At 39.8% G+C, this 15,192-nt stretch overlaps 1 protein-coding gene across 1 annotated transcript in view; it reads right to left on the bottom strand.

Annotated features, from left to right (window-relative positions):
• Positions 1-15,192, bottom strand: part of KIAA1549 — a gene marked incomplete at both ends in the record, with an annotated part of 147,858 nt that overhangs the window by 55,150 nt on the left and 77,516 nt on the right. Inside the window, 3 exons of the mRNA XM_084273031.1 lie at positions 6,288-6,471; positions 7,926-8,053; positions 9,524-9,701. Coding sequence (XP_084129157.1) covers positions 6,288-6,471; positions 7,926-8,053; positions 9,524-9,701 — 490 coding nt within the window. The remainder of the gene's footprint in view (positions 1-6,287; positions 6,472-7,925; positions 8,054-9,523; positions 9,702-15,192) is intronic.

The following is a 15,192-nucleotide window of genomic DNA, read 5'->3' as shown; positions in this document are numbered from 1 at the left end:
CACTATGGCAATAAGAAAAAGGAAAAATCTTAAGTTTCTCAAAATATTTAATCCAGGTGCAGTTTGCTAAGCATTGTACAAAGGTTAATTTTGAAACCATTTCATGGATAGGAAGAATGTGGCACGTAACAATTACATGACCTGGTCCATGCAAGATCAATTTCAAGTAAAGATGTCCTGTCTTCATTTGTAGAATCACTTGCTACTATTAAGTATTTCAGAGAAACAGAAAATCGTACAGTAATTTTTGCAGAGTCGCTGAGCTCTCTTGGTGTAGGTAAAAACTGATTGTTTTGTCCCTTTAAAAATTACTCTTTTTTGCTAAGGCAAGAGCAGAGGAATAACTATTTACACTGTACCTTTTATTTTCATAGATTTATGAATAGTCCTATGGGGAAAAAACTGAAAATGTTATTGTTCCGCCTTTATTTCAGTACTGGTTTCAAGAGAACCACTTTGGAGGTAGTTTGTGACTTACTATTCAGAAGGGTACAAGAATATGGTCCTTTATTCTGGACAGGAAACAATCAGCCCTCTATGCACTGACCAGGATGCGTCAAATTTCCAAAACCCTCAGACACACGAAAAGCCCCTCACAGCCCATTTAAACAAACCCATTTATTTCTGGCAACCCCCTACAAGATTTTTCTGACTGCAGCTTTTAGATTGCAATTCTATTTACTCTGATCATGCAATTGTTTACTTCAATTTAGAAATACAACCTGAACAAAAGAGCACAAACTGAACGGCATCTGTTGTTTTTCCAAAGCCTGGGAAGAGCAAGATAAGAAAATCAAAAACCTTCCAATGGCCATAAAACTTTGAACTGCTAGCAGTTGAAAGTTTTTCCTTCTTTTAAACCTAAATCATGTTTTGCCTCAATACTTAACGTGCCCTTTATACTTTTCCTAATTAGTGCTTGAAAATTATTTAATTCATGCAAATTGCTGGATGACTATTCACTCAAACTCTTCATGGGTTTAATGAAATTTAAAAATAACACAACTTGAGCAGAAAATCTCGAAATTGAAAAGTACAAAGTGCAATAATCATTGGCAGCTAAGGCTGGGTTCTAAAACCTGATGAAGAATGTAAGAAACAACAGACACTTCTGCAACTGAGACCAGGCGCACAAGTCAGAAAAATCCAGCTCCAACTCCTACTCTGCAGGTCACTCAAGTGTGTCACCAGCACACGCATGGCCAGATTCTGAGCTCAGCTGGAGTCTCAGAACTGCAGCAAGACCGCATGTGCCAGATTCCTAATGCCCCCTGGAACTAATGAATAAAACCAGACTGATTGTTATTCTGAGGGGGAAGTCAGAGAGATAAAGTGCAATTATTACTTAGATTGTGCCTGGCCTGCTAGTGGCTATAGATGCATTAATCAAGTAGATGCATCATTAGAAGATTGTAACACGCAGCCCTGAAGTACCACAGAGCTTAACACATGGATTCAATGTTGACTGAAAAAGCAGAGGGTCACCTAGTCACCCAGAAACCTCACGACAGCAGTCTGAAGCACACCACTCAGGCAACACGGCCTTCACCAGATGCTCCAAGAAGGATCTCTCTGACCCTCTCCTACGGAGACATGCAGGATCGAACCGGTACCACATTGATTGTTCTTATTTGTGATAAAGGGATCAACAGTAATAGAAAGCAGGGAGGCAACGCAGTATTTGGAATGAGAAGGCATCAACTGAAAAACAAGATTCTATGCAAATATAGGGGTGTGGACAATAGTAACACATTGTACCCATTAAAAGTCTAGTCCAAAATCCACCCAGAAAACAACTGCCAAATATTTCTGCAGTCTTCTGACTGTATCCTATGGTTTTATATTACCCTATCAGCCTTGCAACATCTCTGAGATATCTCAAATAGATGACACCCGTCAAAAGGCACTGAAAAAATAGCAAGTCCCAAGGCAACTCTTTGCTTGTTTTATAAATTTAAATAGAAAGAGATTTGAGCTAAGTTCATGAAGGTCAATATTCCTCATCCAGTCCACAGCCAGCCTTTGACTCTCCTCAGAGAAATCTCCCAGCCATAGAGATACCAAATATATTAATTCCTATCATTTTTAATGAACCAGCACCCAAAAGCCATGACTAGATTCATTTTCTTTCTGCTGACATGTAGGTCATGACCATTTACAACCTAAGTTGTTAGAAGGACAAAGCAAAATAAGCAGGATGAAAGGTATAAACTGAATGTTTGAATAGAAGCATGTTACTGAAGTAACCTAGAAATCTGTGGGGGGAAAAAAAGAAATCTGGAAGTTTCCAGGCTTGACCACTCCCATAGCCCCATTCTTGCTTAGAACGGTCCCTTCTGCCAAACTAGAACTTTCCCTACTGACCCTGACTTTAAACGAGTGGAAAAAAGCTGACAAAAAAATCCTGTTGATAATGATGTATTGCACAGGGACAACTCACATAAGTTAAAAGTGTAAACAGTACACATTAGTTATGTGAGAAAAAACTCAACAAACAACCAGGGAAAGCTCTGAAGGAGTAAGTGGTAAGGAGCAAACACATTCCTTCAAACAAGGCTTACATTTGGGATATTGAAGGCAAGGCAGTGATATTACACAAGTAGCTTTTCCTTAGAAAGAAACACCGTGACAGCTCAGCTCACCTACAAATCAGTTCTTTTTCTCCAGATGTAGTCTATAAAATTTACAAAATCATATATGGAGCCCTTGGGGTATGAATGTTACCACCAACTGTTATCATGTCTGATAACTAAGGTATAAATGGCATAGCACAGTCTGGAAAGGAACATTTCATATTTACATAAGCAATTACTTGTGTTATTGTTATTCAAAATTTCCCCCAAAATTCACACTGAAAAGCAGAGAGTTGTGCTTTTATTTGCATAGAGTAAAGCAGATACCTCTCTACGGAAGATCATCACAACACCTTCCCTGCTACAGCTCCTTTGTAGACCAAGGGACAGAATGAAAGAAGAGAGTTCAGGATCTAAAGAACAAAAACATTTAGGCATCACCCTGCCAAAGCTGTTTTTGAGATCTGGCTGTTGGTCATCCTCAACAGACTAATGAATAAGATGTCTCAAGAAGGATGTGCCCAACGCTGCTGAGCCTTTGGACATGATTTCTGGCTCGAATACAGAAGATCTAAAATCCTTTGGCTCAAAATACAGTCACAGGAACAGTGCAAAAAAACTGTAGAAACAGCTAAAAATAACCAAGTATGGTTGCCTCACTTATAAAAGTGCATGAGCTACATTCATTATTGTGCTTGCTGACAGACAGACCCAGAGCTCTAACAAGCTGAGAAACTGTGTTCCCACTTTGCTGACTTATCAAATCGCACCGCGTCTGGTGTTCCAAAACAGTGACTACAAATGTGCCGAAACACTACTGAGACCAAACTAGACATGTTCAAATCAAAATGAGCTGCCCTGCAGTGGGCTCAATCTACAGTAAATACAAGCTCCTCTAGCCACAAGCAAGTCAAATGCTGACAAGATGTTCCTTGATTTTGGGCACTATGTCTACTAAATCCTTACGTTTTCTACATTATGAACTTTGGAAAGATCTCATAATTCCTAAAAGTTCTGAATTACTAAATTGAAAATTAATATATTTTATTTGTTGCATGTATTTACTTATTTTAATATAAAATTATGGGGTTTTTTAAACTTCAGTCTGGACAAATTGGAAGACTGTCTTTAAAATTCCTGTATCAAACCAAGAGACACCAGCAACAAGGCGAGTGCCATGCTCTGCTGGCAACATTCTTCCAATAAACTATGGCTGCAGTTAGGTGAAATCAGTGAAGGCAAGGGTGACACATAGCTCGTTCAGCTCCTGTCATTCCTGCTACTGGTGATAAGCATCAAAGAAATAGCATTTTTAAAGAGCTCCTAGTAGGAGAATCTGGGAATACAATGTGTATCAGGGTGGATGTAGTCACTGCTAATGAGTAACTCACTACACAAAGGGTCTGCATGAGGACATGAGGTTCAGTATTTGGGAGATTTGGTGGATCTGAGGGGAGAAAGAATAATTTTGTGGTTGAAGTCTGGAGGCCTATGCTGGCATCTACAGGAAGGAAATTACCACACCGTTGGCATATTTGTTTAAAATCACCAGCAGGAATAAACAAACAATTCCTGATGCTTCAGAAACAAAGTTATTTCTGTAAGTCACCCACAGGCTTGGACATGCCCCTGTGCTAACAGAGGCTAAATTTGCCAGGCCCCAACAGCCTGTATCTACATTACTTCACTGCAGATCCTCAGCACGATCAGGAAAGGAGGAGAAATTTTAAGGGGTTGTTTTTCCAAAGGCAGACGGTACTCCTCACTCATTTTACTCTGCATGACTTTCTCATTAACATGTGAGCTACCAAGGAGTCCGCTGGCACTGGCTGGGAGTTGGCCCCACTGGCCAGCACTATAAGCATACAGATAACACACAGAGGGCTCCTGATAGGAGCACTAGTTACCTTCAAATTTCTTAAGTACCATCAGGAAAGGAAAAGAAGGAGAAGAGTGCACATGCATGTTTAATAGGAATGCTTTTCCCCTATGACCAGCCTGTCTTTCAGGATACACTGCCCTTGGTGGAAATTCTGTTAGCATTTAGTTGCACTGCAGCTCCATCGCACAATCTGAAACATGGATTCTCAGAAAGGGGCAACCCACAAATTCACTACAAATTTCACTCCAGAACATGTGGACAAAACAAAAAACTGCAGGACCCAAAGTGTGTGCATCACAGGAAAAAAATGTTCCATGACACTGAAAATAATAACCAAGAGCCCAAAAGTAATAAACTCTAGTACAAAGGTGTAAAAGAGACAATGCAGAGTAGAGAGGTGTCTCTTAAGCAGTCAAGGCAAGAGCAACGCCTGATTTGAATTCATGGACAAATAAAGACCAGAGTCCACAATCTAAGAAATTCTGCAGCCTCCCAAGGAACAGAAATGGTAGTCATCTACGGACAAGGATTCTCAAGACTTTTTCAAACACACTACCCCTAAACAGATAGAGTCTGTATGAGACTGACTGAGAGCAGAAATGTTCTAAGGAAATGAGACAACAGCCTGCTATGTTTTTTCATTGATTATGGGAGCAGATGGTTCAAAATGCTAAAAAAATGAAAAAAAGTTTTAAAAACGAGTTTACACAACTTCTAGTCATAGGGAAAAGTATCCTGTGCAGTCATCTTACACAGATTTAAAAGTGTTACAGAGAACGGCTTCTTCTGTTGACAAACACACTGCCACCTTTGTTGACGTACTACTGCACAGCTGCATAAACAGCAGCTGCCATTAGGCCCCATTTTCCATTAGGCATTAAACTGTATAGACAGAATCACTGTGTCAGGTGCTATGCACCTATATAGCTCACAAAAATAACTCTGGTAATTAAAAAACTGCATTGGAAAGCACAGTAAGTTAGGAGAAACCGGGATTTAATGGACTGGGTTAACAGTACCACATGCGTCAAGAAATGCAGGTACTGGTCTCCCATGTTCTTGCTTAACATTCATTAGACATTGCTATCATGAGCAATCCATTAATGGTGAAGGGTAAGTGCTGAGTTTAGAAATTTGGCTTATTTATGAGACTGAGGTCATCTGAAAAATCTAACCAAACATAAGTTGTCAAGGCTGAGTGTCAAGCAAACTCTGCTATGCAGGTAGTTCCCATCAATCTTAACTTTAACCACGGACTGGAAAAAGGGACTTGCAATGCACGTTGTATGTGAGAAGCAACAGATACTCTTAGAAGGTAATAATTCAAAGGATAATAGGTAACTCAAAACACCCAGCCCCTGTGCTGCTAACAGATAGCCCAGATAGACTGTAGGGGCAAATAGGCAATGTCCCAGATTTCCTAGAAGACAGAGCCACAGTTAAGTGCAACACAAAGCACAAGGTAGTAAACCATGCTGAGAAGCGGCCAAAGCCCCTGTAGTCACATCCACAGACATACCTCTGATCACAGTTCAAGCAATATTGACCAAAGCAACTTTTTAAAACAAAAAAAGAAGTCTAGACTAACACCAGGGAAAAATGAAGCCAGGTTAAGCACCAACTGGCCTGACGCAGAAGGAAAGAACGGTAACAAAACCAACAAGTTGCTGTAACATTGCTGTATGTGAGCAGAGAGAGGCATGGATTTGCTCTGCATAATTAAGGATAGAAGCTACACTATCATTTATGTACAAAATTGCTGTAAAAGTATAAAGAGGAAAAACCAAAACAAAGAAAGCATTTCGTAGTCTTGGCAAACAGCAAGTACTCACGTTCAGCAATTTGTTGCACAGGAAAGCCCAGATAGAAGCTGAATTCCACCACAGACAGGTTTCTTAGCTGCTCACTGACTTCAGACCCATTTAGAAAACCGTATTTATCTCGGACGGCAAAAACAATGCTCACAGGGCCTTGCCGAAACGCTGCCCCAGGCCTACTCAGCGTTATATTCAGTATCTGAAAAGACAAGATTGAAGAACAGTCAGCAAAATCAAACCACTGGCATTTCCATTCCTTCCTTGACAGCCTTTTTTCTCTCTAATATGAAGGGGGAAGGCAGTTCACACTGAAACAGAGGAACATCTATTCCAGGTTGCTTCAGCCTGCTGAGCATCAGAAGAGACAAAGCTACATGTGAATTCCACTCCTAAGAGTTATCCTTTAACATCAATCGTAATCCAGAACAATTTGAAAGCTACAGCCCATAAAATGACAAAAAAAAAAAACCCTCCCTGAACACCTAGAGGGTCAGACAGCAAAATAAATCCACCAATAAAGAAATCTTAAAGTGGTAACCACATTCCCTGAAACAGCCAGAAAGAGACCATGATAAAGAAACATTGTGAAAACGGTTCAAAACCTCCTGCACCATGCATGCCCAGACCCTACCACTGGTTACTAAGCATTCCTTTTGGCACACATGTACACAGCCCCTACATCCATGCAGGCAAACCTATTCCACATGGTAAGGAAGCATTTAAAGAAAAGTTTCCTAAGCTGATAGTCCAAGAATTTGTTTTGCATGTTCTATCTTCAGCCTCCCCAGTCAGACGTCTCACCGGCATTTGGTTGTGCAGTTCTGAGCATTTTATGCACTATATAGTACTACAGTACTTTAGGTACCGTATACTACTTCAGGTACTATAAAGTTTATGTCATTTTTCCTGCTGTGATTTTATTTTAGGATACCACAGATGGGCATTTATGGTACCAGTTAAATAACACGATAAAATTTTTGCTAATTTTGGCATTATAGCAAAGCTAGATTAAATTTAAGAATCCAGACGGAAGAGGAAGTTGGTCTCATTAAGTTGAATTACTGACTTTCCAGGGAGATTTAAGCTCTGCAAGGCAATTCAGTACCCAGTGAACATGCAATACATTTCATATGTGAAGTTCCAACAGCAGCTGTCGCGGACATCATGTACTGCTGTATTTCTAGACCTGAGAAGAAACTAGCGTATTTGCTCACATGATGACAGAGTGCATGTAGCTCCTGTATCTCCCAACTGAATCCCCTGAGTGGCAATAAGACCTAAAAGTTGTCTTCCAAAAAACCTTTCTAACCATATCCTATTCTGTAATAGTAAAATCTGATGGCCAATGCCTTCCATAAACATTGGGGCTGCCTTTTTATGAAAAACCATAAAACCCCATTACATTTAATAATGCTTTTGGATATAAATCATCATCTTGGATGACTTTTTCAAAAAGCTTGGAACTGTTTAGTGCCATATTATTTTGTAGGGGAAAAAGCCCTGACTTGCTACAAAGCCGCATAGTTCTATGTGATCTCGATGGCAAATGGTAGGCAACTGAACACCTAACTCATTTTATTGTCCAGATGAAACACAGGCCAACCAAAGACGAGGAGAAAAATGGCCAGACACAAAACATGCTAATCATCTTACCTGCACAGTGAGGTTGTAGAACTCCTGGTGCTCGCTCACCTCCATGAGTGCCATTGTCAGCCCTTTCTCAATGTGCTGGCTAAAGGTGCAGAACCCAACATCCACGTTCCGAGGCACAAACTGAAGCACTGAAGGGAAAGGGTAGACATTACTCCTACAGACAAACACTTCCATGAGAGAGAACAAAACAAGAGGGAGAACTCACAGGCCTATCACTTCTTCATGGAATTCAGGACACAGTCAGTGAAACATTGAGTAAAAATAGAGTAGAAAGATAGTAAATTCTCTGTCATTAATATCTATTGCAGCAGTAATTAGCTTAACAACACATATTACTGACAAAATACCCACTGTTTCCTCTTGCATAAAGACCTTCACTACATACACATGGCTAATTTTACGTGACTTGAACACTGTATCACCCACACTGAAATCCTTAGTACCCAACAGACCAATGAAAATCTTAAGGAAAAAAGAAAAAAAAAGTTTTTTCCACATATTGGGTCCATTAATACACATTAGTATGAGTTTAACACTTTCAAAATACTTAATTAGCAAACAACCTTTTAAATCTAGATACATAAAGCTTAAAACTTTTTATGGGAGAAAAAGGAAGAGCACAGAAGAGAATGAGTGTAGAGGAACATGAGCAGACAGACTTTAACCACATGCACATCTGTGAATTTCTTGCTACAGTCTTACCCAAAGACATGCTATGATTAGGCTACAGACCCTAACTGTAATGTTATACAAGGGTTCAAGAACAGAAAACATGTCTACTCTTTAAATAAACATGATAAGCAGTGGAAAAAGACATCACACCCAAACAATTAAAGAAGTGTCATCTTACTATACAGTTATTACAGAGCAGAAACAACAGGGGAAACATACCTGAATAAAAGTACCACATTTGACAAGGTTGACAATTAACAACTCTCTGCTCATATACTCAACCCCTACTGCTACCTCATTACACAGTCAACCAACCAGGCAGGTGGTTTTCTTATGCAAATAGTGCCTGAGGAAAATTTTAAATGATGTCACTGACTCCTGAAGTCTATAACATGGGTAATAGTTTACTTCAGATTCTTCATTGCCATGGTTTTCACCTCAACTGCTGCCATACAGCAGCCATGGAAAGCTGAATGCTACATGAGCAATACTCCCGCTCACGTTATATGCAAGCAATCCATCATCTTGCTCACCAATCCTCCCACATTATGACAATTCTAAAAAGTAGCATTTAGGTTAACAGAATTTGAAATTTGACTCAAGCTTTATAAAGTAGCTGTAGTTTGGGTTTATGAGTAAATGTTTCACAGTTTCTTCTCTCTCCTCTCCTTGTGAAGCAAGAGCACACTTACATTTGCAGCATGCCAAAAAGCTTCTTGAAAAATCATGAAATTATGGGGTTAACTGTTACAATTTATCATCTCTCAAGCATGGATTTGCCAAATATTTCACTAAAAAACAGGGATTAAGATTCACAGCAGTAGAACACAGGTATCTGACTTACCCTTGTATACTTAAACATAAGTGAAGATGTGCAAATCAGCATGAAGCTACATCTCCTCCTCTTTGTATCAGGAAGAACTCACCTGTCTGAACTTGGAATCTGTTATCTGGCACCGTGAAAGAAGGATGCAGTGCAAGGATCATGGGGGCCTCACCACGAAGAAGACTGCTGTTCACAAGCACATTTATGACAGCTACTGCCGTGTAAACAAAAGGACCTGATGTCACCAAGAAAGCAAAGTTGGGGGAAATTTTATAAACCTACAGAAAAAAATAATTAAAAGAGATTAAAAACAGAAACCTCAATGTGAAATTTAGCAATACTTTAGACATACATAATCTCACACATTTCAAAGCCACATTATCAAGAGCTACGAAAATGTGAACTTTACGTTTTAAAGAGGAAGCAGAAGCACAAACACTCTGAGATAGCGCTGTGCCTTGCAGCCTCTGCTCCAGTGTATCAGAGAAGCAGCTCCCTGGATGTTTGCCCCCACCCAGGATGTATTTAAAAGTCAGGTAGACGAGGTGCTTATGGATATGGCTTAGTAGAGGACAGGAACAGTTTGACTCGATCTCAAAGGTCTTTTCCAACCTAGTGATTCTGCGATTCCCCTGAGCTAGGTCCATCTACTAGAATCTCTTCAGTACAACACACCAATCTCAACACTTCTTGATTTGTCACATCCCAGCATAGTAGCACTCCCCCTCGCCTGCATTCTCTTAGAGTTTATGACTTCCCATGCAAAACAGCTCTGTACATACTGAATCACTTGCACAGCTTCTACATCTCAGTCATATACTGCACAGCAAGTTCATCCTATACCATTCACACGTGATGTGCAAGAAGCAAAATACATGGCACTGGTGTATTAAAGATATCATTTTCATAGCCAAGAATGTTACAGTGAACACATCTATCTGCTTATTCCAGCACAGTTACCACAATTACAATGTTCCCCTTCCAAATCATTTCCTGACTTTAAGTCTTCCTAAAAACCCTGAGGAACCTTAGTCATTGTGTAAAAGAGATGAGATTGAGTTAAATATAAATCCAGGTGAATGTTCCCATGTAGACACTCTTACCCACCATATCTCTGTCACCCAAGTAAAAACAAACTGAAGGCTTTTATTTATTTAGACATACCACAGTGTCTTCTCTCTTTCAGGAAAACTCTCTCGGTATCAAGGAAGGACACCTGTTTCTCCAGCACTTTTTTTCCTCTTTGGTTTACTCCCCCAGTTTGCTTTATTTGCTCAAGAAAGTCACACTAAAATATTTTGAGATATCCAACATGATGGCCTCACAAATAAATAATCTAAATCAAAGACGCAAAGGTTCTGATAAATTTGCACCTCTTAGATGAGGAGATACTAGCACCTTGCAGACTTTGTGCTGGTGAAGGGATACATTGGATATCCTCAGGATTGGCTGTATAGAAAGGCATGGTGCTACTTAATTTGAGACCCACATGTTCCTTCCTGGTATTTCTGCAGCAGTATAAATTGCTGTTTCAATGAGACAGCAAGCTGTTCTTTCCTGCCCTCTGAAAATCTGAGAGGTCACCTTCACCAAAAGAAACTACCTTGGTAGCAGAAGGAAATAAATAAAAAATGTCTACACTGTTCATTATTCTTTTCTTCCTTCTTAGTCCACAAATATATGCAGCATCCAGCTTTTAAATTGATTTAGACCCACAGAACTCAAATTTGTTTTATATGAATAATATGCACAGTTCTTCAGTTCCTCTTATCTGAAATTTTATCCTTTTATCTCAGGATGAAATGATCTCTGCAGCTTCAGTTTGTCAGATGGCACCAGCAGTTATGATGGGTAAGACATACCGAAAGAAAGTTTCCCATTACTTGCAAAGGAGACTTAAAAGGCAAGAAAAAGAGGAATTAGAATTACAAATCTCAGTGACAATTCACTGGCGATTTCTAAAGCAATTTATGCTGAAGAAGAGAGGCCTAGTGTAACCAGCATATACTTAGGCACCAGAGTTAGGTATTTTAGATGAGAAAGCAAGTCTCCGACAACTAACTTGACTGTCTCCACCTCTGACCTGTTGCAGCACACCACAGATGCAATGAAAGCAGCCTGTCCTCAACAACCCTCAACAACCCTCAACAAATTTAGCCTCAGCTTTTTCATCCTAACAGATAATCTTGTGTCTCCTTTGTGCATCGCTGCAGCAGAAGAGTGACAGCAGCTCCAGAAGAACAGGAATTAAAAAGAACAACAAAACAAACAAATAACTTTTACGTGTAATTTTGAGATACACTGATTAGAACCACAGGTCAAAACCATAGCTATTTCTGCTTTAGATATTGCAGGGTTGTCTAGAGTTAGCTCTTTACAACCTAATTCAGATGACTGAAGTAATACAGCCAGGCCATGATGCTGTCTACAGCCATCCACCCAACCAACCCTCTCTTGGTACTTTCACCTCTACTGTCAGGACAGTTAAAACCTAACAAGTTAGTGAGCTGAGACACTGCAATTTAGAGTGCCACCTGTTAAACGTGTAAATTTATTATATTAAAGAAGTATCCTAACACTTCGGGCCATAAAGCTTTTGGAGACATTCATGCCCACAGCAAAACCAAAAGCCCTGCATCACCTCCAGTTAAGCCATCCCTTCTCCAAAGTGCGATGGCTAGCCCAAGTCTGCTGTTTCCAGGACACAACCTATCTCACTCAAAGCTACTCTCACGAGAGACATGTTCAAGCCTTGTTTTACTGGAGGCTAGAAAAGTAACTGGGGGAAAACATCACTGTATGGTTACTCTGTCCCTTGTGATGTGCCCCAAGAATTTGGTACTGATCATTGTCTGCTAATGTATTTGGTTAGATGCACCTTTGCTACAGTCTAATCCATGCCTACACTCCAGTGTGTTATGCAGTCTGGCAGAAAGCATAAACAACTGATTTCCTCACCACCACCTTATTTAGCATCCTGTAAAGAGCCTGCAGAGAGCATTTAACGTCCTGAAGATGGGATACAAAGCCTCACAGGTCTTAAAAATGAAAGAAAGCTTCTGCTTCTATGCACGTTAGGATCCTAAGGCAACAATTCTCTCACTGTTTTTACACGCCCAAACGGCACGAGCCAGAATTTCGACAGTGGTGAGCAGCGGCGAAACCAGCGCAAGTCCCCACGGTTACATCTTTGAAAGAGGCATTTAACTGCCTGGCAATGAACTGCTCTCCTTACTTTGAAGGCAGAAGTTTACCCGCTTTGGGTTATAGAAACTAATACCCTAAAGGTCAGACCCAGAACTCCACTTTACATATGGCAGCAAAGCGGCTGAGGTATATATACACTATACTGGATGATAAAAGTCTCCCAAGCACAGATGAGACTGGCAAACAGCTTTTTCCTGTTGGCATGAACTTAATGGCACCAGGGGTCCTGGCAGCCAGTCAGTGCCAATACTATTTTATGTCACACCACAGTGCAACAAAGCTAAGTCAAGGGAATGCTGTATAGCAGATCTTACCCAAGTGTCATAAGGTTTACATTAGAGAAAGTTGACAAAAAATTGCTCTCATTCAAACAATAGGGTCTCATGCTTTGGCAGATGAGACCAATTGGAAAACACAAATACATACTGGAAAAAAAATACATTGAGACCAACTGGAAAAAAAATGTAAAATGTTAAGTTATTCTCTCTTTGCTGTAAGACATTTGATAGGAAAAAATTGACAAAGGTCTTTTTCATCGCACAGGATCCAAGCCTACCTCCTTTTTTTCCACTTCAACAACTCAGAATGCTTCAAATAATAAAGAAGCAGAGACCAAAGTTTCAACTGAAAAAGTTGGGAAAAAAACCCTGTTTTAATTCTCCTTTCAGTGTTAAACTTGGTTTGTACTTAAAGTGAGCAGCAGTTACATCTATTGTTGCCATGGATTTTATTTTTAAAGCATATGTTACTACCAAGTTAAAGTTAACTGTGCATTACATCACAGCAAGGGAACAACATCTGTGAGCTGTAACAGGAGACTGAGTACAAAAGCAGCTTAGAGAAGTGTGCAGCTTTACCATAACTCACATATGCACACACAGTTCCCTTGACTAAGGATAGTCAGGTCTGTTTGATTAAGTTCAGCAATTCAGTAGAAAAATTCAGTGTAAATTTTGCATTACATCACTATTAAACATGCCAATACTATACACAGCTCTATTTAAAATAACATTTTTGTTAGTACTTTGCTGTTAGAGGAGAAATCATTTGCTAGCATTTATTTTTAGAGCAAACCCCATACATAAGGCATCACAAAGAGAACCCGTGTGACAGTAGCATTCTAGCATAAAACAAGCAGAACCAATTCCACAGACCTGCTTTCTCCATTCGACAAAAAAATAATTTACAAAGCACTGAAGTGGACTTACTGCATTATTTATAAAAACAGTTGCTTCTGAGCAGCCTTGAGGCCAAAAAATCCTATTGAGAGCTTTACAAGGCAACAGTGGGCATGAAAGGAAGGAGTTTAAAATGCAAAACCACAAAGAAGCAAGATACCAACTGTTGGTTCCATCCAACCTTCAAATACTCAGCAATAGATTTTGTTTTACTTTGATTACTATTAAGAGGGTAAACGCTTCCCTATTATTGAGGCAAGTAAGGTCAGTGAAAATCTGTGTAGCTCTATAATCATGAACTTTTGACTTCTACTTGACTATGCCAGTTTGGACAATCTGAAGGTATAATTCACAAACCAGAAGAAAAAAAGCCCTATTTACAAAGCACCTAAAAAGTGAATGGGTGGACATTGCTAAAAGGACCTAAACTAAACATAATTTATAGCAGTGGCTCAGTGTGGCAGAAGTTTGGCAGGAATTCCTAACACTCCTCTCTTGACCAGGTAGTGGAGAGGTATATCCTCAGATATCAGACAGGAGTTGTTTAATTACTGAGAGCAGCAACTACAGAAGGAGCTATCAAAACAATGCTTTCCCCGCACAGATTGGCAAGCAGAAGTTAGAGGCATCATGAGATTCTGTGCATGGAGAAACTCAAGTTATGTTCAAAATTCAAACTGCTACTTGAGTAAACTTTGTAGTGAAAACAAGATCACAGGCTCAAAGAAATGAGATAAGGTGGTGCTGGGTTTTATAACTGGATGAATGCCAACACGAAAAACTGCAAGAACAGCTGAACCTGAATCTACACCAGTAGTTCCATTAAAACATTTAATTTTGCCCTCACTACTGAAATATCTAATTACGCAACATGGGTACCTCCAAACTACTTCTACAGCCTTTTTCTCTCAGACAGAGCAGGGGGACAGAGCCTTTAAGCCTCATCTAAACCAGATGCTCACTTTGAGGTTAGGAAACAACACTGAAATATCATGCAAAGATGATTCCTTGAACATGAAAGCAGAGGAAGTTTTAAAAAAATACCACAAAATAACCAAAACCAAGAATGCAGCAATTCCTAGCCCTTTGTGTGGGGGAAGGACAGGAGTCACACCTATTTGAAGGTGTAAAAAGAACATCTTGCCATTGCACACCTGTTTTTTTTCTTCCCTGCCTTTTTCATCTGCCAAATTCTGAATTTGGGATTCCACCACTTCCCCTGCAAGTGTTGATGGCCTCACAACATAAAATAGTACAAGTCTGAGCAGAAGGCTTAAGTTTCCTTTAAGGTGCTAAGTATATAATCAGCTGGCAGAAGAAACAAAACTTTTAAACAGGCATTTCAAAGGGTAAAAGCTTTTCAGTTCAGTTTCAATTCACCAGC

The sequence above is a fragment of the Gallinula chloropus genome (genome assembly GCF_964237585.1).
Source record: "Gallinula chloropus genome assembly, chromosome: 1".
In the NCBI taxonomy this organism is placed as follows: domain Eukaryota; kingdom Metazoa; phylum Chordata; class Aves; order Gruiformes; family Rallidae; genus Gallinula; species Gallinula chloropus.
The sequence above is the reverse complement of the archived record's forward strand: the minus strand, read 5'-3'. Positions and strand labels throughout refer to the sequence as shown.